The following is a 27,995-nucleotide window of genomic DNA, read 5'->3' as shown; positions in this document are numbered from 1 at the left end:
TTCATCATAATCACATTTTATCCGTTGCTGATTAATTTTTACATATTATAATAATTATATGATAGTTTTTAACTTTTTATACGTTCTAAAAGCTATTTGATAGTTGCTATCTATGATAAAAGTTATCTAATAGTTTCTAGAATAACGACGGGTCAAAAGGTAATTTCAAAATAAAATTACGAATGTGGTGTCCTTGAAATTTTATTAAAAAAATATTGAAGAAAACAAAATAATATTAATAATTAAACTCACCCAACTCCGTTTTTGGTCAGAATGCACTTATTTTGACAAAGCATCTCGTAGAACGCGTCACACGATTCCAATGCTTCACCACCATCTCCATGGCCGTCGCGTCATCTCCATTATCTGCTGCCTTCCTCCAACCTCCATGGCCCTGTCTCCCTTCACCTCCACTCCACCTTCAGCTACCTCTTCGATGAAAGCACCACCGCACCTCACCTCCTTCTTTAACCTTCTTCAATTTCCTTGGCTCAAATGATCAAGAATCAAGAATCTCCTCCATGGCCAGAAGAGCTCAAGTCCCCCACCACACCCACAAAGCTCTCTCCCTCAAGAAGCACTACAAGTGGCTTCTCTGGTTCTCTCTCTCCGTCTACCTCTTCCTCTCCACCACCTCCTCTTACTCATCCTTCCTCTTCCTTCACCCCCTCCGACTTAACTCCAATCTCCCAGCTCGAGCTCTAATCGAGCCCAAAAATCCATCTTCCCACTCTTCTCTGCCCAAAGTGTATGTCTACGAGCTGCCTTCCCGGTTCAACACCGACTGGCTCGCCAACGAGCGCTGCGGCACCCACCTGTTTGCGGCGGAGGTGGCGATCCACGAGGCGCTGCTGCAGTACGCCGGCCGCTCGCTCGACCCGGAGGAGGCGGACTTCTTTTTCCTCCCTGTGTATGTGTCCTGCAACTTCAGCACCGTTAATGGCTTCCCTGACCTCCACCATGCCCGCCCCCTTCTCGCAGCCGCCATCGAGCTGGTAGCCGGCGAATTCCCGTTCTGGAACCGCTCCCGAGGCCGCGACCACGTCTTGGTGGCCTCGCACGACTACGGCGCCTGCTTCCATGCCATGGTAACTGAAACGACCCTGCCTTTTTTTTTTTTTCTTTTGGGGCTTGATTGCGTTTAGTTCCATTCACTCAATTCGTCCCTATACCGATCGATTTCGTGGAATAGAACAACAAATTAGCAAAATTTGCGAGCAGATCTGCGCTTCCTTTCCCAAATCCCTCTTTTTCTGTATGATCTTCCTAAGTTTACCCCCTTTTGTCGATATACTATCATGCAGCTTATCTGTGTTCTTCCACTCCACGGTGATCACTCGATTACACGCATATATAGTTTGATTTCGGGAATTAAAGCAATAACGGAGCAAAATTTGCAGGAAGATGTAGCGATTGCCGACGGGATACCTGAGTTCATGAAGAATTCGATCATCCTGCAGACATTTGGGTTGCGGCGGCCACACACGTGCCAGGAAGCAGAACACGTGCTGATTCCGCCCTACGTGCCGCCGAGCATCGAGGATGAGTGGCCGTTACCGGAGATGTCAACGCGCGACAACTTCGTGTTCTTCCGCGGCAAGATGGAAGTCCACCCCAAGAACGTCAGCGGCCGCTTCTACAGCAAGTGATTCTTAATTAGCTTGTTGATTTAATTGTCTGGCGTTGATTTCCTGTAGCAGCGCTGATTATTGAAGTTGGCAGGAGGGTGAGGACTGAGATCTTGCGGAAGTACGGCGGGAATCCTCGGTTCCGACTGGAGCGGAAGCGGTCTGGCGACTACCGGAGGGAGATGGCGCGGTCGGTGTTCTGCCTCTGCCCGCTAGGGTGGGCGCCGTGGAGCCCGCGGCTGGTGGAGGCGGTGGCGCTAGGGTGTGTGCCCGTGATCGTGGCGGACGACATCCGGCTGCCTTTTACGGAGACGGTTGGGTGGCCGGAGATATCATTGACAGTAGCGGAGGCTGAGGTCAACCGGCTGGAGGAGATCCTTGACCGGGTGGCGGCGACGAACCTGTCGACGATCCAGCGAAACCTGTGGGAGCCGGCGCGGCGCCGGGCGCTGCTCTTCCGCCGCCCCATGGCTGAGGGAGATGCCACGTGGCACGTGCTTAGGGCTCTCGAAGGGATGCGGCTCCGCCAGCTGCGGCGGCCGAGAGACGGCGGTGGCGAAACCGACAGGTGGAGGTAGTGAGCTCAATGAGATGAGATGCCTAATTGCCTATTCCGTAGCCTTTTTTTTTTTTTGAAGAAAATAATTATTTTGTGAGAAATATAGACAGAGAAAATGGGAAATCAAACTGAAATTTTGCTACGACTTTTAGAATAAAATAAAATAGAAGGGAGTAAAAGGTAAATACGTTATTCCGTAGTTTATTGTGGAATTTTCCAGCCTTTCGGAAGGCAAGAAATAAAATAAAATAGAAGGGAGTAAAAGGTAAATACGTTATAAAGCAGGAGATAAATTATGAAAGATTATTAGTTTTTAGAATAATAATAATGATTAAAAGATATTTACTAAAGATAATTACATTCATGTCTTTCAAGAATATGTGTCAAAATTAATAATTAATGACCGGGACTCTTTATGGTAACTCTGATGCCTATTGATTATTGAATACTGACTTCATCCGCTGAAGTAAATCACATGAAAAATTTAATCGATAACTTTTTAATCAACAAATGTTTCTTCTGTTTTTTCTTCTCTCCAGAAATTTAAACTCGATTATGGACCACTAAAGCCAGAACAACTCCATCACGAGGTCTCCATGCTTCATTATTGAGTTGGGTTCCAGGTCCCTGCGCAAACCCTAACAAAATCCAAGCTCTATATCACGCACTGAATCTACCAATCGATGGATACAGAACCAACTCCATCGATAATAAAAATCCATGTCGGGGGAAATCTAAGTGACGACTCCCTATTGGCCCAACCCTCGCCACGGTGGCTTCCCCGGGTCCACAACTCTATCCCCTTATCCTCGCCCCCCTTCGTTATAAACCTAAACCCTGAACTCTTCCTTGTCCGACGATTACCGCTTTGCCTTCCATGGCTCTTCAGGCTTCCTTCCTTCCTTCGGCTCTCTCAGCTCACAAAGAGGTCAGCCTGCTGGTTCATTTCGTATTCCCTTTTCCTTCTCCATGGTTTGGTTTCTAAAAGAGGGGAATGCAGGGGAAGGCTAATGGAGGACTTAAGGAGTCGGCTTTCTTGGGGCTCTCTCTTTCTGACCACTCCAAGTTCGAGTTTGGTTCTTCGGTTCTTAGGAGCAACAAGGTATGTGTATGCGAGGTTGTTCAGGGTCAAGATGGTTTTTTTTTTTTTGAGCTAAACGTTGCAAAACCCTAAAAGGAGAATTACTTTTTGTATTTTTAATGGATCGCTTTGTTTATTGCCAATGGATTTGTAATTTCCATGCTTGAAAAATTGGATTTTGGAGTTCTTTTTGGTGATATGTGAGGTTGGATTTTCTTGACAGAGGTTGAATCTTTCGGTTGGAATTCGAGCCCAAACGGCGGCCACCACCCCGGCCGTCACCCGCGCCGCCCCGGACACCAAGAAGACTCTCCGCAAGGGGAACGTGATCGTGACGGGAGCGTCGTCTGGGCTCGGGCTCGCGACGGCGAAGGCGCTGGCGGAGACGGGGAAGTGGAACGTCATCATGGCGTGCCGCGACTTCCTGAAGGCCGAGCGAGCGGCGAAGGCGGCGGGCATGCCGCGGGAAAACTACCAGGTGATGCACCTGGACCTGGCGTCGCTGGACAGCGTGCGCCAGTTCGTGGAGGCGTTCCTGCAGTCGGGGCGGCCGCTGGACGTGCTGGTCTGCAACGCGGCGGTCTACTACCCGACGGCAAAGGAACCGACCTACACGGCCGACGGGCTCGAGATGAGCGTGGGGGTCAATCACCTAGGACACTTCCTTCTCGCACGCCTGCTCGTCGACCACATGAAGGCCTCCGACTACCCCTTCCGCCGCCTCATCATCGTCGGCTCCATCACCGGTAATACCCTGTTTCTTTTCTCATTTTACTGAATCGAAGTCGACTCAATTATACACAAATTGGAAATTGTTTCAATCAGGAAACACAAACACCCTGGCCGGAAACATACCACCGAAGGCGAACCTCGGCGACCTCAGAGGCCTCGCCGGCGGACTCAACGGACTCAGTGGATCCACCATGATCGACGGCGGCGAATTCGACGGCGCCAAGGCCTACAAAGACAGCAAGGTGTGCAACATGCTAACAATGCAGGAGTTCCACCGGCGGTTCCACGAGGAGACAGGCATCACCTTCGCCTCCCTCTACCCAGGTTGCATCGCCACCACCGGCCTCTTCCGCGAGCACATCCCCCTCTTCCGCCTTCTCTTCCCGCCCTTCCAAAAGTACATCACCAAAGGCTTCGTCTCCGAAGAGGAATCCGGCAAAAGGCTTGCACAGGTACTGAGACTTTTGTGCGATTAATCGTCGACACGAATAATAGTTGGGTCTTACGATTGATGCAGGTGGTGAGTGATCCGAGCTTGTCCAAGTCGGGAGTGTACTGGAGCTGGAACAGCAACTCGGCGTCGTTCGAGAACCAGCTGTCGGAGGAAGCCAGTGACGCTGAGAAGGCCAAGAAGGTGTGGGAGCTGAGTGAGAAGCTGGTTGGGTTGGCTTGATTAAGAGTTCTTCTGGCTGAGCAAATTGGTTTGTGTTTCAGTCTAGTTGAGTTGTGCCATGTGAAGCTTTCATTAAGTGTTTGCAGAAATTGCTTGTAAAATTTTGAGGTGCAGAGAGGGAATAAAAGGTTTGGGATGTTGAAGCATTGAGTTGATTGAGGATGTTTATTCATATCTTGTAATCTCGTTGGATAAGCAAACCCACTAAGTACTCGACTGGATCTACGCACCGCTCACCATTGATGTGCCCTGCTTCATATCATGCAATGCCTAGGGCTAGAAAAGAGAAATGCACCTGATTCAAACTAAAGGATAGAGTTGGAGATGAATTTATTACTCATGGTCAAACAAAGAACTAAATATGTGACAAATAATGATGGTTTAATGCTTAATCTCATGCAGTAGTTGAAGTCATTGATTCGTATAAATGCAATGCAACGACTCACTTCTTCCACAAAACCAAGGAAGGAGGAGGAGGAGAAGAGGTGGTCGTCTCCTGAGTGGCCGGCGACGGCAATGGCAGTGTGGAACTTGAGGGCGGATCAGTTTCCGGCGCCTCAGATATGGTGGCGAGCCTGGATTGGAAGAGTAATCTGCTGGCTCCATCGACGTCGTCCCAAATGGAGCTCCCCGGCCCCCACGCGTTGAACCACGCCTCCTCTTGAACGCTCTCCCATGACATTTCAGGCATCTCCGGAAACATCGGAAATGGTGAAGCTGGCGCCGAGCTTGGAGCTAAGCTCGGGGACTTGGCAGAATCACGCGGAGAAGAGGAGGACGAGGAGGGAGCCGCGGTGCTGGTGGAGGAGGTCATGGTGGAGCACAAAGCTGCGTCCCTGCTTTCCCCGTGAAAAAGATTGGGGAAGTTGAGCTTCGCGCTCTCGCCGCGCAGCTTGAAGGCCTCGCGGTCGTAGGCGAGAGCGGCCTCCTCCGCAGTGTTGAAGGTGCCGAGCCACAGGCGGCTCCGGTTGCGGGGAATGCGGATCTCTGCCACCCACCTTCCCCAGTGCCGCTGCCTTACCCCGCGGTAGAGCTTGGCCCGGGCCAGAGAAGGAGCTGCCGGGCGCAGGAACAGAGGACCGACGCCATTGAGCGCTGCGTTCCAGTAGTGGTACCTGAGGAGTTGCTCGTGGTGAGTCTGCCGATGATCCGACGTTGCATACATCAGCGGCGATTGCTCGACCGCCGTTAATGGAACAGAGTTAGTGTGATCTGCAATTCTTGGGGCGACAACAACAGGAACAGAGCTGCCAGAAGCAAATGGAAACTTAGGCTGAGAGTTAAAATCAGGAAGAAATCGAGGAAACGATGGCAGTGAAGCAGAGGAAGATTCATGGATTAGATTCGGACTTCGAACTCTCTTTGAAGGAAGCAGGGAATGTTGCTCTTGCTGAAGCACATTCTTCTGTTTCCCTCCTCGATCACTGTTTCCTTCTTCTTCCATGGCTTCCTTCGATGCCAAGAACAAGCAAAAGACCAAATCTTTAAGAGTTTGATTGGAAAGGAAAACAGAGTAGAACGAGTAACGAAAGAATCCACGTATGAAACAAATTGCAGGGATAAAAACGGAAGGATCAAGCTTTCCGTCTTCAAACTGAGAATCGAAAACAGATGGAAAGCGAGAAATCACGAACAATGGAACAGTGAGCAATTCGAAAGATGGAAAGGAAATTGGATCGAGCGTCTAGATATAGAAGCGTTGGTAGATACAGAGAGACGCGTGGATGGATTTAAGAGCAGGGAAAATATTTGGAGGGTGGCTGGTCGGTGTGTGGGTCCAGATCGCGGCCTCCGTTGGACCTTGTTGGCAATACTCCGCCGCCCACGTAGACTTTGAGATCCTCAGTCAAGCCGGGTCGGTTGCGGCTTACACCCCCAAATTCGCTCGACTTTTGGGGTACAACAATAATCCTGTCGGTCTGTACATGTCATCAGATATTTTGTTGTTTATATTATTATTATTATTATTATTATTATTTTTAAAAAAGGACTCTACCTGATCCATTTCCTCGGCTTCTTCGATTATCGGTATCTAACTATGAAGATAAAAAAAAAAATTAGAAAAAAAAGAAGATAAATCAAGTAACACCGAGATCGAACCGATCCATAAAACTTTCTAATCAGCCATCAGGAAGAATCAGTAAAATTAGAGAGTCAAGGTTATGTAGTTCTGCTTTTCCTGAAGCATCTTTTGTGACGTTAGAATTTTGTGGGTTGATGAATTTAGTTTTTTTAATGTAGCATAGTTATGTAACTCTTTTGTATGCAAACTCATATTCAGAGAAATAAAAATGTTTTATGTAAAATGTAGCGAAAACTAAATAAGTAACTAGTGTATAAAAATTAGATTGATATAATAATTTTTTGTTGTTAGGAGTCATAGGATCGTGAAAGTGAGTCGTAGAATGAGTAGAGGGCGGCGATGAACAACATTTGACATATAAATATAAATGTAGTCTTAAAATGTTATAAGAAGATCAATTAAACACAATTAGATGTAAAGAAAATGACACAAGTAAAATCAATGCCAGGTCTATAACACTTCAATAAATCACTCTGGAATCTCTATTATATTTTTTCCTTTGTCGATGCCGCCTTATGGAAAAAATTTCATACAAGTCTTACGCGAAGAATAAGAACAAGCAAAGGCAAATAAAACAAACTAGCATCAAGATTATAAACAAGGAAGCTCAAAACAATATCAGAATATTTGCACAAGTTCGCTAGGCTTCAAGGGCTCTTCTTATATAAATAGCTTAGTCTGTTCTACTATCAATATATTGTCTACCATTTTATTGATCATTCTCACGATCACTTTAGCCTCCAGTTTGCCAATGGATCTTTAAGTCGATTAGACTTAGTTTCTCCCTAGTCAATTGTTCTCTTTGGTAATGTCAACTTGAATTGACTAATGTTAACCTTAGTTTGATCGTCCAACCTAACCAGTTTTGCCATTTGACAGTCTCAACTTTCCTCTGTCGATGATCTTCTTTCTAACTCATGTTAAGGGATCAGTTAAATGCAACACTAATTGGCTTAACACATTTATGCTATTGTCTAGTCAACTAGCTTCGAACAAAAATATTCTTATTTCTTAGCTATTGAGCCTTGGATGCTTCATTTCATCCTTCCCTAAACTCCATTGCCCCAGGAGTTACTAAGTTAGCAAACCTAATTATACCAATGTTTCTTGACTTGCGGTCTCTCAACCTCATGCAATCCTTCTTTGAACTATATCGGACCATATCGAGCAACTCTCCTTGGTCGTGCCAAGCCATTATCCACACTTGACCTCATCCAGTCACAAACTGTGACTTCTTGAACTCAATGTGTCCTACCAAATTCACACACATCAAATAGGTAAATAAATTGTAATTAAAACTCTTTGCCCAAGTATAAAATTCATAATAGAGCTCGACTACTTTAACATAATTGCATTATTCAAGAGTGAAAGAATATAACGATCTTTCTCCGTGGTTATATAAATTCCACAAGGTAGAGTCAAGGATGTGTATAAGACTAGTGGTAAATAAGGCAAAAGAAGCTAGTTCACGATGGAGCATACCTTTGGGCTTCGAGAATCAAACGGACTAATAAGACAACATCTCATCAAGATCAAGATATCTTGAGTTTGTAAGATAGGTTGAGCCTGCCTAAAGTCCTAGCACAACCAAAGTTACTACTCCATGTTAGAAGTTCAATTTTGTCACACCTATTTTAGATAATGAATAATCTCACATGCAATATATTAGATTTTTTTAAATCAGTATACGAAATTCAAATCCTATCTTCCTAATGAAACATCGAATGTTTTTTGAAAAAGAAAAAAGAACAGAAAAACTGAAGGAAGAAATGGGTGTTAAAAAAAAGGATCTTTTAGCTCAAAGAATTCATTCCAATGGCCGCCTCCTCCTCGGCGTAGGCGTAGCCAGAATTGCTAGCGCTACTGTACAAGAGGTAGTAGGATACGGAGAGCGTTGCAGTGAGGAAAGCAAAGGCAGCACCGGAGGCGAAAACACCTCTCCGCAACACCTCACAGGATGGGTCGTTCATATAGTAGAAGCCCCGGTAAGCGGTGTGGTAGGCGTTCTGTACCGATGCCGCAAGCAATAACATCTCGGCCACCAGAAAAGTCAACCTTCATCAACGAGAAACCAAAAAGGTCAAAATTGACCATCGCATTGCAAAATCGAAACAAAAGGGAAGGGGGTGGGGATTAGGGTATATTCGAATTACCAGCAGCACCAAAAGAGGGAGACGGTGCAAGAGCGGGATTTGCCGCGTCTGATCGAGGGGCCGCAGAAGTAGCACCTGGTGACGGACATGATGAAGACCTGACTCGCCAACAGCAAGAGGAAAGCGCCGACGCCAAGTCCAGTCGCGATGCCGGAGTCGTACGCGCAGTGGGTGTACTCCTTCTCGTCGTCCGGAACGACCTGGGCCTGCATAAGGGAAGATCTCCGAGGTCAAGAATTAGAATGCGAAGTCGGATTTGGGGATTGAGATCGCGGGAAGGATTGCCGAGATACTTACCGTGCTCCGTCGCAGCTCGGCGGCAATGGCAAGGGCGAACGCAGTAACATCGAAGACAACCGCGACCGGGAGGACTACCTTGGAGGCCATGGAGGAGGAAGAGGATGGTTGGGGAAGGCGAAGCCGCATCTCAAGGGATCTGAAGAGCGTGAAGAAAGGGTTTCTTCCCCCTTTTTTCTTTGTTTTTTTTCTTGAGCAAATGCCTCGCTGTTTCCGTGTTTCGGTGAGTATTAGTGCGTTGGACCACCGAAGAGCTTAGGAGGCGATTTGTTGACCCCTTTTTACTTAAAAATAAAAAATAAAAAATTAGAAAACTTGACGAATCGTTTGATGCTTAATAATTGGAGCAAACTGCAAAAGTGCAGGCTCCAAGGCTACAACAAAGAAGTAAATCAAACTTGAGGGATTGTTTGTTGCTTAATAATGAATTATTTAATGGAATTTAAATAATTGTTGCTAAAGAAATTGGGAAGAAAATAAAATGATAAAGAAAATTTTAAAACAGTTTGTTTCTAAGAATAGTATGCCTGATCTGCCCACACCGAATCATATGGAAATTTACACTTCTCAGAACACGACTTCTAAATCTTAATTAAGTGCTCGGGTCCTCACGTCGACACGCATCTTAAGGCGCTTACCCCAGGGTCGATCACCTTCCGATCCTCAGGCCTCAGCTGCATTCTCCCTCACCCAGCGGCGTCCCCGAATCTCTGCTTCGCTTGCAAGTAAACTCCAAATCACGAAACTACTTCATACGTCACGATCATAACCGCCAGTAGCGCGATCGGCGATGTCGTTTCCGACGGCGGTGAGGGTGATGCTTGCGGTGCAAGAGAAGAAGCCGTCCGCAGTCGACATCTATCGGCCGCTCCGGCAGTACATCGTCACCGCCTACGGAGAGCTCGAGGCCCAGGCGGCGGAGGACGACCTCGACGCCGTCCGCCAGCTTCGCCTCGACCTCGAGAAGCCCCCCGACGCCGCTGCGACCCCAGGCCTCCGACGAGATCTGCTCCTCTCCTACTACCGCGCCCTCTCCGTCATCGAGCCCCGCTTTCCTATCTCTCCTGACCGCGCCCATGTCCATTCGCTGACCTTCACCTGGTTCGACGCCTTCAAGCCCAACAAGAAGGCCTCCCAGCAGTCGATCCACCTCGAGAAGGCCGCCGTCCTCTTCAACCTTGGTGCCGTTAACAGCCAGATCGCGCTTTCCGCTGATCGAACTGATGCTGCGGGCCTGAAGCACGCCTGCAATGCCTTCCAGAGTGCCGCTGGGGCATTCGCCTATCTCAAGGATCATGCCGCGGGCAGGGCAAGCGCCGGCGGAGCCACTGTCGATCTCTCCGTCGAATGCGCTGCGATGCTGGAGAAACTGATGCTAGCGCAAGCTCAGGAGTGCTTTTTTGAAAAGGTCATCGCAGACTCCAAGCCACCTGCCCTTTGCTCTAAGGTTGCTCGCCAGGTGATGATCCCTCTAGGCTTCCTTCTTATTTTAAACTTTACATGATATTCTATCTATTTACATTTTCTTTTATTTTGATCTTTGCTTAGTTTTCTTCGAATTTTAGATTTGGTATTTTTATCTTGAACGTATATTCTTTAGATTGTTATGAGTTGATGTGTACTGTTATTAAATTTATATAGTTCGTAAATACAGCTTTGACTACAACATTGATTATGATCCTGTGGTTTTCTTGTGCCGCATGACTGAATCATACATGAAAATGCCAAATACTTGTACTTGTTCTTGTTCGGCATAACTTGAAATGCCGCATGACTGAATCATATAAAGACTAATTTCCTGAATTGCCGTCCTGGAATTTATACTTTGTGGCCATCTAGTACGAGGTTTTGTTTATTTTGTAAATATCTATTCATTTTGATCCTAGGATAACATGGTAAAACTAGCTTTATTTTATCAAATCATATTAAGGAACTCATGTTTTTAATATATTTTTGTGTAATTATTAGCATTTCTCTAGATTGTAAGAATCACAATTCTTAAATCACTACAAAATACAATTTCCATGCATTTGAGATTGTCATTTTATACACCACTATCATCCACATCACAGAATTTACTTGCCATTTCACACCCTTGTTTTGTCTATAAACTCCTTGTTGTGGTTTGTTGCTCCCTGTTGATGTTAGGTACCACATAAGCAGTTTGTTGATGTTGGGTGCCTCATAGTTTATCTTGCCATATAAGGTCCAAACCAATCACATATTAGACTAAGAATAGCAATAATTTTGTTTTCTGCTCCTGTAGAGAAATTCACATGTGGATAATGATAAGGTAAAGTGCTATCGAAGGAAAATACAGATGGGCAAAGTGACATAATGATATAATGTGTATGAAAGTTTAAAATGGCCATATTGGTGGGTACAATTCACTTTACTGTATTTTAATTCTCTTCAGGGCATTAACCCAATTACGGTCTTGTTCGAGATGACACAAATAAAATTATTTCACACCTCTTTTCTTGTTGCAGGTTGGCCTCTATTATGAGGAAACTTATGCAACTTTAAATGCTCCACTGCTCAACCAGCACTTAGATCGTACATGGATCTCTCATGTACAACTCAAGGCAGCTCAGTACTATGCAGAAGCTTGCTATAGATGTTCGTTGGATCTTCATGAGAAGGAAGAGATTGCTGAAGAGATTTGTAGGCTCAAGATTGGGATTAATGCTCTTGCTGATGCAAAAAAATCTATAAGGGGTGTTCCCCAACCTTTGCTTGATGCTGTCAACAAATTAGAGACCAATATGAACCAGAACTTGGAGAGAGCTGTGAAGGAGAACAATCGGGTTTATTTGATGAGGGTTCCTGAAGCGAGTTCCTTGGCTGCTTTACCTGCAGCCTCTCTTGTCAAACCTATTTCGATGGCTGAAGTATTAGATGCTAGCAAGGAGACATTATTCTCTAGGATAGTTCCAGACAGCTGCACAAGGGTTCTTTCCAAGTACACTGATATGGTAGACAACATTATTCGGACACAGGCAGAGAAGTTGCAGCAAGGAAGTGAAATAACTAGAGTTAAGCTTAAAGAGATGGATCTTCCTGAGTCTATCTTAGCCTTGGAAGGTAACTTTAGTTTGCCCGTGGAACTTAAGGAAGATGTTGAAGCAGTCCAGATAAGTGGTGGCCCTTCTAGTCTGGAAGCTGAGCTACAACAACTCAGAGATTTGACACGAGTTAATCAGGAACTCTTGGTCCAGACTGAAGAGTTACTGCAGAAGGAAGCAAATGAGGATGCACAATTCCGAGCCCAATTTGGAACAAAATGGAGAAGACCTCAGTCAAGCACCTTGACAAAGAACCTGCAGGACAGATTGAATAAATTCACTGCAAATATTAAGCAAGCTGCAGATAGTGATGCCAGGATAGAACGGTCCATAAGCGATAATTTGGAACTGATGGCAATTCTTAACCGCAGACCGGTAGGTTTGTTTCTTTAAATGCTGGGTCTTTAAATACTGGATTCTGCCTTTTTTTGGTGCCGGTTCACTTTTGAAAAACATAAGCTGCATTTTATTACTACAAACCATAAGCTACAAGAAAGGTACTACAAACATGAGAAACTTTATGAAGTTATTCTGTTTTTGTTGGTATAAGAAATGCTTCAGAACTTCGTTTCTCTTAGCTGCATTTATTCTAATGACATGACACAAAATTATTAAATCTATTTTTCTTCTTTTAGATGTTCAATGAAATTCAAATCTTATAGGAATATAGGATGATGATGGTATGCTTACTCTATGTCTTATTTATTTCTTCTTTCAAATTGATTATGAGTACACACATAATATCACAACTATGATTAAAGTGTTGAGTAGATACAATCTTGTTATTTTCTATGTGAAACTTAATCATCTTGCAAATTATACCTATTGGTTTGTGGTCTGCTTGTCTCATTTACCCTTGCCTTTTTTTTTCTCCCATTTTTCTACTGTTTTCACCACTAGTAGGGAGATTGTCATAGTGTTGCATTAATAGGCTCATTAAATTTTTCTTCAGATGTTCTCTTGTTTATTAAATCAATATTAATTTCTTCATTAAGTTAGCAAATTGGACTTTTATATATGCTAGTTAACAAGCAATTATTAGTTTTTACAGCTACATTTTCCGAGTAATTATATTTTTCAGTTGATCAAGTTGAGTTTTGGGCAGAACCCTTCAACAATTAGATCTTTTGCTGTTTAATGTTTACATTCAATATATTCTTAATTCTGGCCATTGCTAGAGTTCTTTTTCATGCTTTTGTTCACTTTAAAGATGTTTTCATTATTACGCTTTTCATCTTGTGTTTTGTCTATTTCTGAATCTCAACTTTTGTTGGCTGACAATATAAAAACATATTTTTCAGATTGAATCTGCATTACCTAGTCTTGCAAGGCCTATCATGTCTTTGGATGGCAATGAAGATGCTATTGTGGGAGCACTTAAACAGAGCTTGGTATTATCTTACTAAATATTTATCTTGATAGTGTTCATAGAAAATTGCAGAATTGTCTGATTCTAACATCAATTTGAAGAGTTGGTTGTTTTCCATATATGAATTATCCTTCTACATTCTTCGTTTTTTGTGTTTTTGGTTACCTTAGTTTGGTGCAGTAAATATCATAATTAACTTGCAAATCAGAAGTTATAGAATTTTAGTAAACTTAGAATTTCTTTTATTGGGGTTGCATTTGGATTCATAGTATTCACATATTGGGATTGTGCATTCTCTGATATTGAGATGATATAGCTACCTGTAAACTAGTACTTTTTTTTTACTTGGTTGATGTTCAATTGAACTAGTTTTATTACAATTCACTATACAACAACAATAACAACAACCAAACTTTATCTCACTAGGTGGGATCGGCTTTCATTGAATATTGCCCAGCAACCTAACGCGCAACCCTCACCCTTTTTCATCCAGGATTGGGACCGGCATCAGTGTTTTTTTTTAAATCATAATTCACTATCATTTACTTTATTCTCTATTAACTCTATAAGGAAGGAGTTTGGGCATTTTATAGCACCAATCCATTATCATAACCTGATTATTAAAATGCCAGTGTATTAAATTGAAACACAAAGCTAGACAGGTGATTTAGTTTCAGCTATATTTTTTTCTAAAAAGCTGTTGTGATGTTATAAAATTTATTTATTCTCCTTGACTGTTGTTCAAGATGTTATTCTTTTTAGCTTCAGATATGAATCTAAAAATATTTTGGAGTATCCTCAATTGTTGTTGTTATTATTATATATTTTTATTTATTTTATTTCACTCGTTTTTTATACCCATGATTTGCCTTATGATTAACAGACTTATTACGTTTTCTTATTTAGAGGCAATTGGAGAATTTAGGAGCACAGAGGGCAGGTCTTGAAGACATGTTAAAAGAGATGAAGAGAAAGGTGACAATATTTGTTGTTTCCCCTCTCATGTTTATAAGGCTGGAATCTTAATTTTTCATCTTTCTTGGATCATCTAAATGAACTTAGTTGCCATTAACCTTGCCCTGAAATGATTGATACCTCCACTAGGTTTATCTTATGCGAGAAGACTTAAAACAAGTTAGTTGCTTAAATTCTGGAAGTAAAATAGCAAGGTTGATGTTGGGAATTGTTGTTATGCGTAGATTACTTCAATGTTATGAATTTTATAATCTCAATAATAATGATTTTATGCAAGTTAGTATTTTTTTTGGTTTTTCTAGGTAACCTTACTCAGTTATGTATCTTCTTTGTTCTTTGGAATTATGAATTACGTTTTTGTTGATTGATGGATTGTCATAAATCGTTGGATCGTATCAAGTTGTCAACAAAACTTGTATGGACTGTCCCATTAAACTATACAAAAACGAAAATGCCACCAATGTTTTAGACTTAAGGTGATTGCTGTATTCTGGTGACTAATAGTGCCATTGTGGTGAGTGATGATCATACCCTAGCATATGCAATTGCTTTCTGACTTACCTATATCTTGCTAGTTGTTCTCAATTCACTATTATTAGTTTATTACCTCTTGCAGGATGATATATTACCAAAGTTGATGTCAAGCACTGGATCACAAGAAGATCTCTTTAGGAAGGAGATATCCAAGTATGATCAGATATGTGGAGAAATTGCTCAGAATATTGAGGCGCAGGAGCAATTGTTGCTTCAAATTCAGGTATGGTATCATCAATATTCAGGAGGTTAACTATGTTGTATTGATCAAAAACTAGGAATCCCTTGTGCTTTTTATGGTCTGGCTATGATCTGTGTTCTCCTTTGACATAGGGCCATCCAACTCAGTATCTACTTGCTATGCATGGTATTTTGGTTTTTGCTAGTGGTATGCTGGTCTTTGTCATTTAATTCAAATTCATGTTTTATGCCATGTTCTGACTCTGGTCTTGTGAAGAATGATGTTGCATGACTGTTTCAAGCATCTTTCAATGAGCAATTGTGCAGTTGTTCTGTTAGCGAGAATTGTGGTAGTTTGAGTAGCACAGAATAATTACTTGAGTTTACATCTTTTTCTGGTTATGTCCTTTATAGTTGGTCTATATCTATCATCAGTGAGGAATATTTTTTTTCTTCGCATTGTTTAATTAACAAGAAATCTTAATTCTTTAACTCAAAAATGCAATGATAGTAATTTTCTTTTCATTTCTTACATAATTAAGAAATTTTTAATTCGTTCTCAAAAATGCCATTGTAACATTTTTCACTGCTAACATTTACTTGCCATCTATTGGCTCGAAATGGATTTTGTTTTAATTAACAGAAATGTTTTTCCACTTTATCCTGTATCGTCTATATCTATAAGGATAGTTGTTTCCTTCATTGCTCTTCATAGGCACAGAACGAAGAGTTTTCTGCTATTTTCAATCTGGAGGACTTCAAAGGTATTTGTCTTTACTCTTTAATCTCTCTTTCTTAATTTAGTTTATTCGTATGGTTTTTTTAAAATTATTCGATTTGTTGGTGGATCATTTATTAATGAAGCACTTGAGTGTTAGCGCAGCGGCAGGCCGGTGAGATGGCGCAGCGTCTGTAAACAAAAAATAAAACCTTTCCCTTCTATCCAACCAAGATTAGTAGCAATACCACAATTAAAATAAACTGAAATGAACAACTAATTAAAAAGAAAAGAGGCAAACATATTTGACTTGGTTATAACCTAGGTGGTGATAATCCAAGGCGGCTGCAAAGCTCTACTAGAAATATCTCTTTCTATGTAGGCAGAGAAGTCTCTTACACTCTTTGAAAAGCTCAGAAAATCTCTAGGAAATGATTATAGTAGTTGTTCTAAAGTTGTTGTATCTTTTCTAGGTGAGGGGTCCTTTTATAGCCCCTGGAAAATCTTATCTACTGCTTGAGGGCGCCTCCAGCGAGGCAGCGGATAAAGCTTTATCCGCTGCCAAACGGCTACAAAGACTGGGTCGAGGGAGCCCTCAATAAGCATAGCTTTATCCGCTGCCAAACGACTACAAAGACTGGGTCGAGGGCGCCCTCAATAAGCATGGAGGGTGCCTCCCATACCTTATGGAGGGCGCCTCCAATCCTTTATGGAGGGTGCCTCCCATACTTATGGAGGGCGCCCTCTGCCTGTAGCATATAAATAGCTCCAGCCTTCCTTTGGATCTTCCGCTGCTCCGTTCGCTTGGGTGATTGCGGCCAACCAAAATAGGGCTCACCTGAACCCAATTTTCGGCCTTCTTCTTAAGCAGGCTTCCGCTCCGGCTTCTCGTCCCTCGAACGTCGCGTACGTTCTTCTCATCCACCAGCATACTCTTTCGCAGCTCTTTCGTCTCTCGGATGCATCAAATCCATCAGCTCTCTTCCCGTGCCATCATTCTCGCTAGTTGCGTCTTCCGCTCGACTTCCTGTGCTCCTAAGCTCATGCACTCTTAGACACAGGAATCAAAACCAAACAGGACCTAACCTAACTTGGTTGATTACATCAAAACAACTACGGGGTCCAACAATCTTCTCCTTTTTTATATACATCAGCCCAAGTTCAAGTTAGGGTAAAAACACACAAATAAAAAATAAAAAAAGAACATTTTAAGTATAAAGTTTGCAATAAAAGAAATTGCAACACTAAGTAAAAGATAAACTGATTTGAATTTAGAATTTGAAAAAAAAATTCTAACTCCCCCTACTCCCCTTCAACTTGTACCTATTTCTTCCCCTTTGATCACATAAAAAAAATAGGATAAGAATTTAAGTTTTAGGAAGAACTTGATTTAACAAAATAAGTAAAAGAAATTTCTAAGTTAAGGAGTTTTTCTAAGATTGACAAACATTGAAAGCAATTATCTTAATTAATTTCACAAGCTTATCAGTTTGTCAATTAAATATCTAATTCAATAATCGGCTTCCAGACTGCGAGGCACTAGGCCTTCTTGGTTATTGGATCATCAACCACTTCTAGACAAAGTCTTTTAAAGAATTTAAACATTTAATCTTTTCTGAAAGCCTTAAAAAATTGTTTAATCTAAGTAAGACTTTGGAACTCTATATAGGTTCCTTCCTATTGGGTTAATTAAAAATTTGGAGGTACCTATTCTCCTGGAATTTTTCTAAGTTGACCTTGATGATGTCTAATATACCATTTAATTTATACCATAAATTCTAAGTTTTGATTTTTGAAAGTTATTTAAGCATGCATGGTCATTTTTCAATTTTTCGATTTCTATTTTCAATTTTCATTTTCTAATTTTAGATTATCATATAATTGTAGAGGGCATGCTTTTGCTAAATTCAATTTTAACTCAGCATTTTCCTTTTCTAGTTTAACTAGATCTTTAGTAAAACTTTTAATAAATTTAAAGGATTGTTTGGGATATAAAGCACGTACCTCACTTATCTCACTTTCTAATACTCCCCCTTCATCGCTGCTTTCTTCCGATGATCCTCCCCCTTCATCTATGCTCATCTCTGAGCTGGTCTCATCTTCTTCTTGATGGATTACCGTTAGGGCTAGTCCTGAGAAGGCTTCAACCTCGGACTCAGAGGATAATGAATCGTCCCATGTGGTCTTCAGGGTCTTGTATTTGGAGGATGTTAGTCTTTTGTACTTTTCTTTTTCCTTGTTCTTTATCTTAGGGCATTCATCTTTGATGTGCCTTTCTTCGTTGCAGTTGTAGCATCAGACATTCCTTTTGTTTCGGTAATCCCTCTTTGTCTGCGATTTAAATTTATTAGATTTAATAAATTTATTGAACTTTCTTATCATTAGGGTTGTTTCGTGATCATCAATTGATTCTTCGAAGTCTGAATCGTTGGTTCTTGCTTTCAGGGCAACGTTCTGACTTAGTCTTTCCTTTATCCTACGCACAGAGACTTATGTAATTCGAAAGTAGAGAAAAGACTTTCTAAAGTACATACCTCAAGATCCTTGGATATATAGTAGGAGTATACTATAGTTGTCCATTCGGGTGTTCTTGGAAATGCATTTAAAGCATACCTTGTGCGTCCCGATTCGTTACCGTTTCTCCGAGGTTTGTTAGTCCGGTGATCAGCTCCTTGATTCTTCCGTGTAGTTGTGCTTCTGACTCTCCTTCCATTCAGAGATTCGTCAGTTGATTCCGGAGCACGTCCCATCTCGCAAGCTTCGTTTCGGAAGTTTCTTCGTGCAGTTCCAGGAATTTCTCCCAAAGTTCCTTTGTTGAGTCGTAGCTGCCGATTCGATTGACCTCCTAGGGCGGAAGAATGTTGAATAGATGGAATTCTGCTTTACCGTTCGCCACGAAGTCGGCTTGCTCTTTCTTCGTCCACTGATATTCTTCTTTGTCTTTTGAAACTGTAAAACCATATTTCATTGTTAAAAGAATTTCGAAATTTGTTTTGAAGAATACCTCTATTCGGCGTTTCCATTGTGCGAAGTCAAACTTTAGTAGATGAATGCTTGTACCGGCCATCGTCTTGATTTTGATATTTCAGTCGGCGGTTAGTCCTTTTGAGGCGGTTGGGTTCTGATACTACTTGTTGGCGCAGCGGTGGGGCCGGTGAGAGGGTGCAGCGTCTGTAAACAAAAATAAAACCTTTCCCCTCTATCCAATCAAGATTAGTAGCAATATCACAATTAAAATAAACTGAAATGAACAACTAATTAAAAAGAAAAGAGGCAAACAGATTTAACTTGGTTACAACATAGGTGGTTGAATCCAAGGCGGTTGCAAAGCTCTACTAGAAATATCTCCTTCTCTGTAGGCGGAAAAGTCTCTTACACTCTTTGAAAAGCTCAGAAAATCTCTAGGAAATGATTACAGTAGTTATTCTAAAGTTGTTGTATCTTTCCTAGGTCCAAGGGTCCTTTTATAGCCCTTGGAAAATCTTATCTACTGGTTGAGGACGCCTCCAAGGGGCTTGGAGAGCGCCTCTAGCGAGGTAGCGGATAAAGCTTTATCCACTGTCAAACGGCTACAAAGACTGGGTCGAGGTTGCCCTCAATAGGCATGGAGGGCGCCTCCCATCTTTTATGGAGGGCGCCTCCCATACTTAATGAGGGTGCCCTCTGCCTGCAGCATATAAATAGCTCTAGCCTTCCTTTGGATCTTCCGCTGCTCCGTTCGTTTGGGTGATTGCGGCCAACCAAAATAGGGCTCACCTGAACCCCATTTCCGGCCTTCTTCTCGAGCAGGCTTCCGCTCCGGCTTCTCGTCCCTCGAACGTCGTGTACGTTCTTCTCGTCCACCGGTGTACTCTTCCGTAGCTCTTTCGTCCCTCGGATGCACCGAATCCGTCGGCTCCCTTCCCGTATCATTCTTCTCGCTAGCTGTGTCTTCCGCTCGACTTCCTGTGCTCCTAAGCTCCTACACACTTAGACACAGGGATCAAAATCAAACAGGATTTAACCTAACTTGGTTGATCACATCAAAATAACCACGGGGTCTAACATTGAGTGGTTGTGAAATTTTTGCCATATTGGTCATGGATTCTCTTCTCTTTGGATTTTAAATATTTTCTTGATTATGTAACTCGTAGGCCAACATACATTGACCCTATCATAGTGCAATTGGCAATTCTTTCAAGTGTATATTGCTATGTCAATTTGTCATAATCATGTAATTCATTTGTGGCAAAAGGTGATAACACTTACCCCAAGCGGCCTAGTATCGCCGACCCCTCGATTAGATACAAGTAAGTAAATCACAGGGGACTTCGCCCAACAAAAATAGTGCATGAAAGGGGTGAGGTAACCCGCGGGGCTTCCACATCCATTGGGAATCGACTCCAGACTTATCTGTGGTAACATTATGGCATGAACTATCTGTGCCACCCATGGGGACCAGAATCATGTGATTCATGACTCATATCCTTATGATATGATTTACTTGTAAAATTATATTCTTATATATAACTTCAAAATGAAAACGGTTACAATTAAGTCCAATTCAACACAATTCTTATTTACAATTCTAAAAATAAATAAGAAAGAGAGCACATTAAAAAAAAGTTAAATCTAACCAATTCAAATAAGTTTTACCCATAAGAAATTACATTAAACTTGATACATTGGATATTTGTCCAGACTATTTATAAAAGAAAGCATGAATTTTATGTCATGTGAAAGAAGTATCAAGATCGAAGAAAGAAGAATCTCAAAGTCAAATATGACAGTGTACGCAAATTTTGCCAAAGAGAGATAGAGTTGATGACGTGAACTCGACAATTATTAACCAAAGAATAAGTATGGTTTGTCACTTTGATACACATAATGATAATGAGGTCAAAATATGGCATATAATAACAACAACCACCAAGTCTTTTCCCATTAGGTGGGATCGACTGTAAGAATCCTTTTACGTCATTGAACTTTATCTCCTACTATATCATCATTTATATTTAAATTTTATCTTGTTTTATAGATGCTAACCAAGTCTTTTTTGCTCTTCCTCTTCCTCATTTGATATGCATGTTTATCATAGTTTCACATTGCATAACTGGAGCATTTATTGGTCGTCTAAGTACATGTTCGTACCATCTTAAACATGTCTCTCGGAGTTTTTCCTCAATAGATGCAATTTCGACTTTCTCTCTAATGCTCTCATTTCTTATTTTGTCCATCCTCGTATGTCCACACATCCATCTTAACATCCTCATCTCTGCAACTCTTACCTTCTGCTCATGTGCTCGAGTTATAGGCCAACATTCAGCTCCATATAACATAGCAGGTCTAACTACGATTTTATAGAACTTACCTTTAAGTTTAAGAGGTACTTTACGGTCACACAAAACACTCGACGCTCCCCTCCATTTCACCCATCCTGCTTATATTCTATGCAGAAGATTTCTCTCAATCCCTCCATCGTTTTACAAAAATGATCATAAATATTTAAATCTCTCGATTTCGGGCAACTTATCCTCTCCTATCTTAACAATTATCTCATTACTTCTAATATTGCTAAACTTAAATTTCATATATTCCATCTTTAATCTACTAAGCTTAAAACTTTTCCCTTCTAGTGTTTTTCGTCAAGATTCTAGTTTAGCATTTACTCCACGTGTTTCATCTACTAAAATAATATCATCTGCAAATAACATGTACCACGGTACTGTGTCTTGAATGTGCGTAGTGAGTTCGTCCATAATTAGTATAAAAAGATAGGGACTTAGAGTTTATCCTTGATGTAACCCTATCTTTATTGGAAATGTTTCAGTTACTCCGTATGAAGTCTTTATCCTAGTCGTTACATCCTTGTACATATTCTTAATTAGGTCAATTTATGTTACGCTAACACCTCTCTTTTCTAGAATTCTTCATATAATTTCTCTTGACTCTCTCATAAGCTTTTTCTAAGTCAATGAATACCATGTGTAGATCTTGTTTTTGCTCCCGATATTTTTCAATCAATTATCTAAGAAGATGTATAGCTTCTATTGTCGACCTTCCAGGTATGAACCCAAATTAATTTTCAGTCACTGTGGTCTCCTTCCTTAATCTTTTTTCTATTATTTTTTTCCAAAGTTTCATAGTATGACTCATTAGTTTAATACCCCTATAGTTTGCACAATTTTATACGTCTCCCTTGTTCTTATATAAGGGAACTAGAGTACTTATCCTCTATTGATCAGACATTTTTTTCGTTTTCAATATCATGTTAAATAATTTTATAAGTCATCCAATACCTTGTTTCCCTAGGCACTTCCATACCTCTATTGGAATATCATCTGGTCTAACAGCTTTTCCATTGTGCATTTCATTTAAAGTTTGTTTGTTTTATTTCTGAAGTTGCATTCTACGATAAAAATTAAAATTTCTATGCTCATTTGACCTACTTAAATTACCTAAGTTAAGTTGGTCACCTAAACCTTCATTAAAAAGTTGATGAAAATACCTCTTCCACCGCTCTTTTATTTCTCCATCGTTTACTAATACCCTATTACTTTCATCTTTAATACATTTTATTTGGCTAAGATCTTTTGTTTTCCTTTCTCTCACTTTAGCTATTCTATAAATGTCTTTTTCCCCTTCTTTTGTATCTAATTTTTTATATAATCGTTCAAAAGTTTTATTTTTTGTTTCACTCACTAGTTTCTTAGCTTCTTTCTTGACTATTGTATATTTTTTTTAAGTTTTCCTCGTTCTTACAAATATATAATTCCTTATAAGCTATTCGTTTTTCCTTCACTTTCTCTTGTACTTTCTCGTTCCACCACCAAGATTCCTTACTTAGCCTATGTTGGGTAGTTAAGTTTTCTCTAGGGATGACTTTACAATCTTTACAAATCTTTCTATCCTTCTTCCTAACCATAAGAAAGTCAATTTGCGATTTATTATTTCCACTTTTGAATGTGACTAAGTGTTCTTCTCTTTTCTTAAAAAACGTATCAGTTAATATAAGGTCATATGCTATCGCAAAATCTAATATAGTTTTCCCTTCCTCATTTCTCGTTCTAAACCCATAACTCTCATGGACCCTCTCATATTTCTCATTTTTCACTCCGACATACCCATTTAGATCACCTCCCATTAAAATCATTTTATTTGATGGAATATTTTATAATATTTCATCTAAGTCCTCCCAAAATCTTGATTTAGCAGTTTCATCTAATCCTACTTGTGGTGCATATACGTTAATTATGTTCATAGTTTTCTTTCGCCACTATTATCTTAAGAGCTATAATTCTATTCCCTTTTTTTACTACTCCTACAACTTCATCCTTTCTTCATCCTTTAACAAACTATCTACAATAATACCCATTCAATTTCTTACTTTACTCTTTCCAGTGTACCATAACTTAAAACTCGAGTTCTCTATCATCTTTACCTTCTCGCCTATATATTTTGTCTCTTGTACACACAAAATACTAATTCTTCTTCTAATCATCATATCTACTACCTCCATTGATTTATCAGTGAGAGTTTCTATGTTCCATGTTCTAAATCTTAGATTATTAGTTTTCCTATCATATTTATTCTTATCCAACCTATGGTGTGAGAATTCTTGCTTATTTAACACTACTCCCAAGTTCTCATGGAGATGTAACGGTCTTTGCTGAGACATTACATTTGAACCTTATAACACGAACTCTTGCATATTTAACACTACACCCGAGTTCTGGAGATGTAGCGGTCCTTGCCGAGACGTTACAGTCGGACCCTGCAACGCGTTCCTTCCGAGGAACAACCTAGCATCAACACAATAGTTTAATAGATCCATTCATTCAAATATTTGTCATAGTTTTGATGTTGGTTGACAACCTAACGCAACCCTCCTCCTTTATCCGGGTTTGGGATCAGTCATGACCGGTCGTCGTGGGCGGAGTTGGTCAAAATATGGCATAATGTTTAGAAATCATGTCATATTAAAAGGCATCTCTTGTTAGATGATCATGATATTTTTTTTATGTCAAGCATTCAACAATGAGATTTCTTGTTCATTTAATTTCAATTTTTAATGTGATGAAATTGATGAAATAAATGATATTTTGTAAATATCGACCTATATATTTTTGTTATGAATGAAGGGGATTCTTGGCGCAATGGTAAAATTAATGTCGTGACCTAGAGCTCACGGGTTCGAGTCTAGGAAATAACCTCTTGTAAAGTAGGATATGGATGCTTATAGACCTTAATTTTCCTATTAAAATATCGCCTGTTTCTATCCAAGATCCCAGTATCACAACTCCATTTTTGCCTAAACTGCAGAGTAAATGAGCCTCTAGATGTGGTATTTCCCTAGTGAGTCTTTCATTTCCTTGGTTTGTCATATGAACCTGAATTTCATATTTCTGGATGTGAAAAGAAGTATAAATATATTTTTGTTATGAATCAATATCAAATTTCTCCATTTATACTGTTATAGATGGAACATTATAATTTTTGGATATCAAAACTATTTAATAAAGTATATTTTAAATATATTTTATATTTTTAATCAGAACCTTGCTGTTCACAATTCAAAAATTCATCAGAACAATTTTCAACATGAACCTTGGTTAGACAACCTTGAATTTGAGTTCAGATGAACAAGTTTGATTACAACATATTTTTAGATAAAAATGAAAGTAAAAAAAAAAAAGTCAAAATTGACCTTGTTCACTTGGATTTGGTTGGACCTGGTTATGTTGGTTGTTGTCTGGGTTTGGCAGGGTCTCAACTTTTGTTGAGTTTGGCTAAAACAGCAATCACATTGTAATCTATAAAAGCCATCATTTCGATGATCAAAACAGGGAGCAGCGTCACAAAATAGCAACACAAAGTACATAGATTTGTCTAGCCATGTTGAAGTCAGTTGACACGTATAGTTATATATATATGTGTGCGCGCGTGTAATACGTAAATGTATGCATATGTATGTATATATCATTTCAATGTGATTCTAGTGTATGTGATCGATAGGCATTGCAGCTTTCGACCATATCTTACGGATGCAATCATGTTTACTACTCTCAGGAATCTAAGTCTTTTAATTATGAAACATGAGACAGCTTAATTCCACAGTTGAGTAATTAGCAGGGATCTGAGAGATCAGATATGACTTGTTATAATTTAAGTGCCTATGTGATTTAGAGGGGCATTCGTTGTTGCCACATTCAGAACTTCAATACCCATTGAAATTGCTAAGCACACTTGCACAATTATTAAACATATTTACTCACAGCAACCAAATCTCACTTGGTGAAATAAGAATTGTGTTGGAATAATCAAACAACCAGCAATATATTATGAGCATTGATGGAGATGAAGTGCAGCAAATTGTGCTGAAGAAAGAGTTGTTTCTGTCAGTTTGATAGTCATGTCTTTTAGCATAGCAACTAATATTAAAAGGAGTTAAACCAATTAGTTACTTTGTTGTAGGTTTCTGTCAATGGATGATTCCAAAACTCTTTATCTTTTAAGGATTACTATTAGATGAATTTACTAGTCATATTCAAGTTAAATATCCATGTTGTATGCTAATTATGGTGCTGATTGATAATACTTTATTTACTATGAATTTGGAATTGCATTCTGAATACAAGCATAAAACTACATTGGAACTTAATATATAAAATTTAGCTAAAAATGCCATCTCACCTGGCAATGCAATCATGTAACTGCTTTAAAATGATGGATTGCCATCTTGTTCTAAAATGATAAAAAAAAAAGCAGCACAATGCACGTAGCTCTTGCTAATACTGGGTCAGGGGAAGAGTCTATTGTATGCAGCCTTACCAACACATGATCCTTTTAGGTCATACGGTAGCAACTTTACCATTACACCAAGGCTCCCCCTTCTTATTCTAAAATGACTACACATGTAATTCCTTATTAAAAATCCAGACCCCAATGAGTTGATTTGGTATGATTTGTCCCAACGAGGGAGATCTGGGCCTGGGCTTATATATGCCTGGGGTTCTGGTTTTACGGTCTGTACCTAGAACAACTTTTCAATATCCGTGCGGTCTGGCCATCCAAACATAACTTGTGAGATAATGGACTAATTTGTTCTCAGTCTGTACCTGCCCAGGCACAACCCACTAACATCCCTAGTTCCACTAAGCCTCGGAAAATGATTAAAATGGAGAAAATGTGTAAAGATGGGATGAACATATTTAAAAATTACTGGTAATCACCATATATAGCATTATAGACAAGTGAATCGATTAGATTTGATGATGTGGGACTGAAAAGGTGATAAAGGAAATTAAGTTTATATAATGTATGAGATTTAAAATGACCTCATTATCTATGATTACACAGCCAGTGGGATAACATCCATATATCCCTAACTGTAAGTAGTTGGGGTAGCGTATGACTTGATCAAGCCACCTAGCTGTAGCTCCAAGTTGTGCTTTAACTCATTTTGTATAAGATGTCTTCTCTCAGAATGTTGAAGACAGTCCTGAATCTTTTTAAATATCCCTATCAATTTTGACAGTTGCTCGTGAGAGGAGCTATAAACAGATTGCTGCTGCAGTAGCAAAATATAGAGAAATCAAGGAGAACACTAATGAAGGGCTGAAGTTTTATGTGACTCTTCAGGTATGCGAGTTTCATTAATCAGACTATAAATACTCTTCTGAACAAAAGGAGAGTTCTGACTAAATTTTTTACATCCATAACCATGAATCAAACTTTGGGAAGTTATGATGAGTACAGAAGGCCTTGTTCAATAAATTTATTTTTGTTGCATTATGGAAAAACCAAAAGTAATCTTCCTTTGTGCTTCAGGATGCAATAACAAATATAAAGCAGCAATGCAGTGACTTTGCGATGACCAGAAGCATTCAGTGTCGGGAAATGATCGAGGATGTGCAGAGGCAGTTACCCGGACTCAACTTCAAAGCTGATGGGAGGACTGGTTATAGTTATCCTTCAGCTGATCAAGCCAGTATGCAGAGGAATGCTTCTCAACAATCGGAACAACAGAGTGCTTCACAACATCCTCAGGCAGCCTTCCATAACCCACCAGGGGAGCAGCCCGGATACTCTCATCCCCACCCTGCTTATGCCACGGCCCAGCAGGCCCCTTACCCGGCTCCAACTGCTCAATATCAGGACTTGCAACGGCCGCTGAGCCATCAGTATGGGCAACCAGCATATCCAGGATGGCATGGATCGTACTACAATGCACATCAACAGCCACAAGGTTCACAACCTCCACCTCCATATATGATGCAATCTCCTTATCCTCCCCCACCTCACCAGGGAAGCTATTATAGACCTCAATGAAGTATCGAGCTGATCAGCAAATGCAGCCCCATTTTCTACTCCCCTCGCAGTTGCGATCAGTTATGTATAGCTGGTATACGATATGTCTCTTGTAGTACAGGATGCATTTTCCTTGATTAGTATGCAGAAACATGTCCAGTTTGTTTTATATCATCATTCTATTTGGAATAAATGGAGAATTCTGCAAAATGATGTGTGAGGAATGTACTTATATCCGAGTTTTAACTTAAATATCATTTTTTATTGCTATTAAATTGGCCAACTTGCCGTCACACATGAGAATGCTTATTGCAGCAACATGATAAAACAAAGGATTAAGGCTACTGATCCGGTGATAAGGACGGGGGATCCTTGTTGACGGGAGGTCTACGACGTATGGAGGTCAATGGTCAAGAGGGTCAACCCCAAAGTCGTGCCGAGTGGACTGGAGGACTGACCAATCATCCGGCCGGCCGAACATCCAGTCATGGATCTCCACGGCCGGACAAAAGACAGCCCGATCAAGGGTCGGGTTTCCGATGCTCAAAGTAGAAGAGTCTCTGAGCCGAGCGGATAGGCCGCTCGGCCGAGCCACATGACAATCAGGCGCAATCCCATCCGAGCACATGAGCCGGACTTCATCGCTCGGGCAGAGGTAT

The 27,995-nt window shown here is 40.6% G+C and overlaps 5 protein-coding genes across 6 annotated transcripts; 3 read left to right on the top strand and 2 right to left on the bottom strand.

Annotated features, from left to right (window-relative positions):
• Positions 1-266: 266 nt before the first annotated feature.
• LOC121967646 (probable glucuronosyltransferase Os03g0107900) lies at positions 267-2,329 on the top strand. Its single transcript, XM_042517998.1, has 3 exons — positions 267-1,088; positions 1,401-1,645; positions 1,723-2,329. The coding sequence occupies exons 1-3, from the start codon at positions 522-524 to the stop codon at positions 2,204-2,206; spliced, it is 1,296 nt and encodes a 431-aa protein (XP_042373932.1). The 5' UTR covers positions 267-521; the 3' UTR covers positions 2,207-2,329.
• A 629-nt stretch (positions 2,330-2,958) lies between these two features.
• LOC121967647 (protochlorophyllide reductase-like) lies at positions 2,959-4,823 on the top strand. The gene is made up of 5 exons (XM_042518000.1): positions 2,959-3,115; positions 3,188-3,289; positions 3,492-4,014; positions 4,094-4,452; positions 4,518-4,823. Exons 1-5 carry the CDS (start codon positions 3,065-3,067, stop codon positions 4,671-4,673), a joined length of 1,191 nt encoding a protein of 396 aa, XP_042373934.1. The 5' UTR covers positions 2,959-3,064; the 3' UTR covers positions 4,674-4,823.
• A 206-nt stretch (positions 4,824-5,029) lies between these two features.
• On the bottom strand, positions 5,030-6,160 carry LOC121967648 (ethylene-responsive transcription factor ERF053-like). Of its 2 annotated transcripts, XM_042518002.1 has the most exons (2): positions 6,024-6,160; positions 5,030-5,920 (listed from the first exon to the last, which is right to left on the bottom strand). In XM_042518002.1, the coding sequence occupies exon 2, from the start codon at positions 5,836-5,838 to the stop codon at positions 5,116-5,118; it is 723 nt and encodes a 240-aa protein (XP_042373936.1). In that variant the 5' UTR covers positions 5,839-5,920; positions 6,024-6,160; the 3' UTR covers positions 5,030-5,115. The 2 variants fall into 2 exon arrangements, with proteins under 2 accessions (XP_042373936.1, XP_042373935.1); XM_042518001.1 differs by having other exon boundaries at positions 5,030-6,145.
• Positions 6,161-8,398: 2,238 nt separating this feature from the next.
• LOC121967649 lies at positions 8,399-9,435 on the bottom strand. Its single transcript, XM_042518003.1, has 3 exons — positions 9,207-9,435; positions 8,910-9,115; positions 8,399-8,811 (listed from the first exon to the last, which is right to left on the bottom strand). Exons 1-3 carry the CDS (start codon positions 9,333-9,335, stop codon positions 8,550-8,552), a joined length of 597 nt encoding a protein of 198 aa, XP_042373937.1. The 5' UTR covers positions 9,336-9,435; the 3' UTR covers positions 8,399-8,549.
• A 401-nt stretch (positions 9,436-9,836) lies between these two features.
• On the top strand, positions 9,837-27,570 carry LOC121967645 (vacuolar-sorting protein BRO1-like). Its single transcript, XM_042517997.1, has 8 exons — positions 9,837-10,665; positions 11,696-12,646; positions 13,573-13,662; positions 14,547-14,615; positions 15,232-15,372; positions 16,045-16,093; positions 26,564-26,667; positions 26,857-27,570. The coding sequence occupies exons 1-8, from the start codon at positions 9,997-9,999 to the stop codon at positions 27,355-27,357; spliced, it is 2,574 nt and encodes an 857-aa protein (XP_042373931.1). The 5' UTR covers positions 9,837-9,996; the 3' UTR covers positions 27,358-27,570.
• Positions 27,571-27,995: the final 425 nt, after the last annotated feature.

The sequence above is a fragment of the Zingiber officinale genome, chromosome 3B, assembly GCF_018446385.1.
Source record: "Zingiber officinale cultivar Zhangliang chromosome 3B, Zo_v1.1, whole genome shotgun sequence".
NCBI classification, from domain to species: Eukaryota; Viridiplantae; Streptophyta; class Magnoliopsida; order Zingiberales; family Zingiberaceae; genus Zingiber; species Zingiber officinale.
The sequence above is the reverse complement of the archived record's forward strand: the minus strand, read 5'-3'. Positions and strand labels throughout refer to the sequence as shown.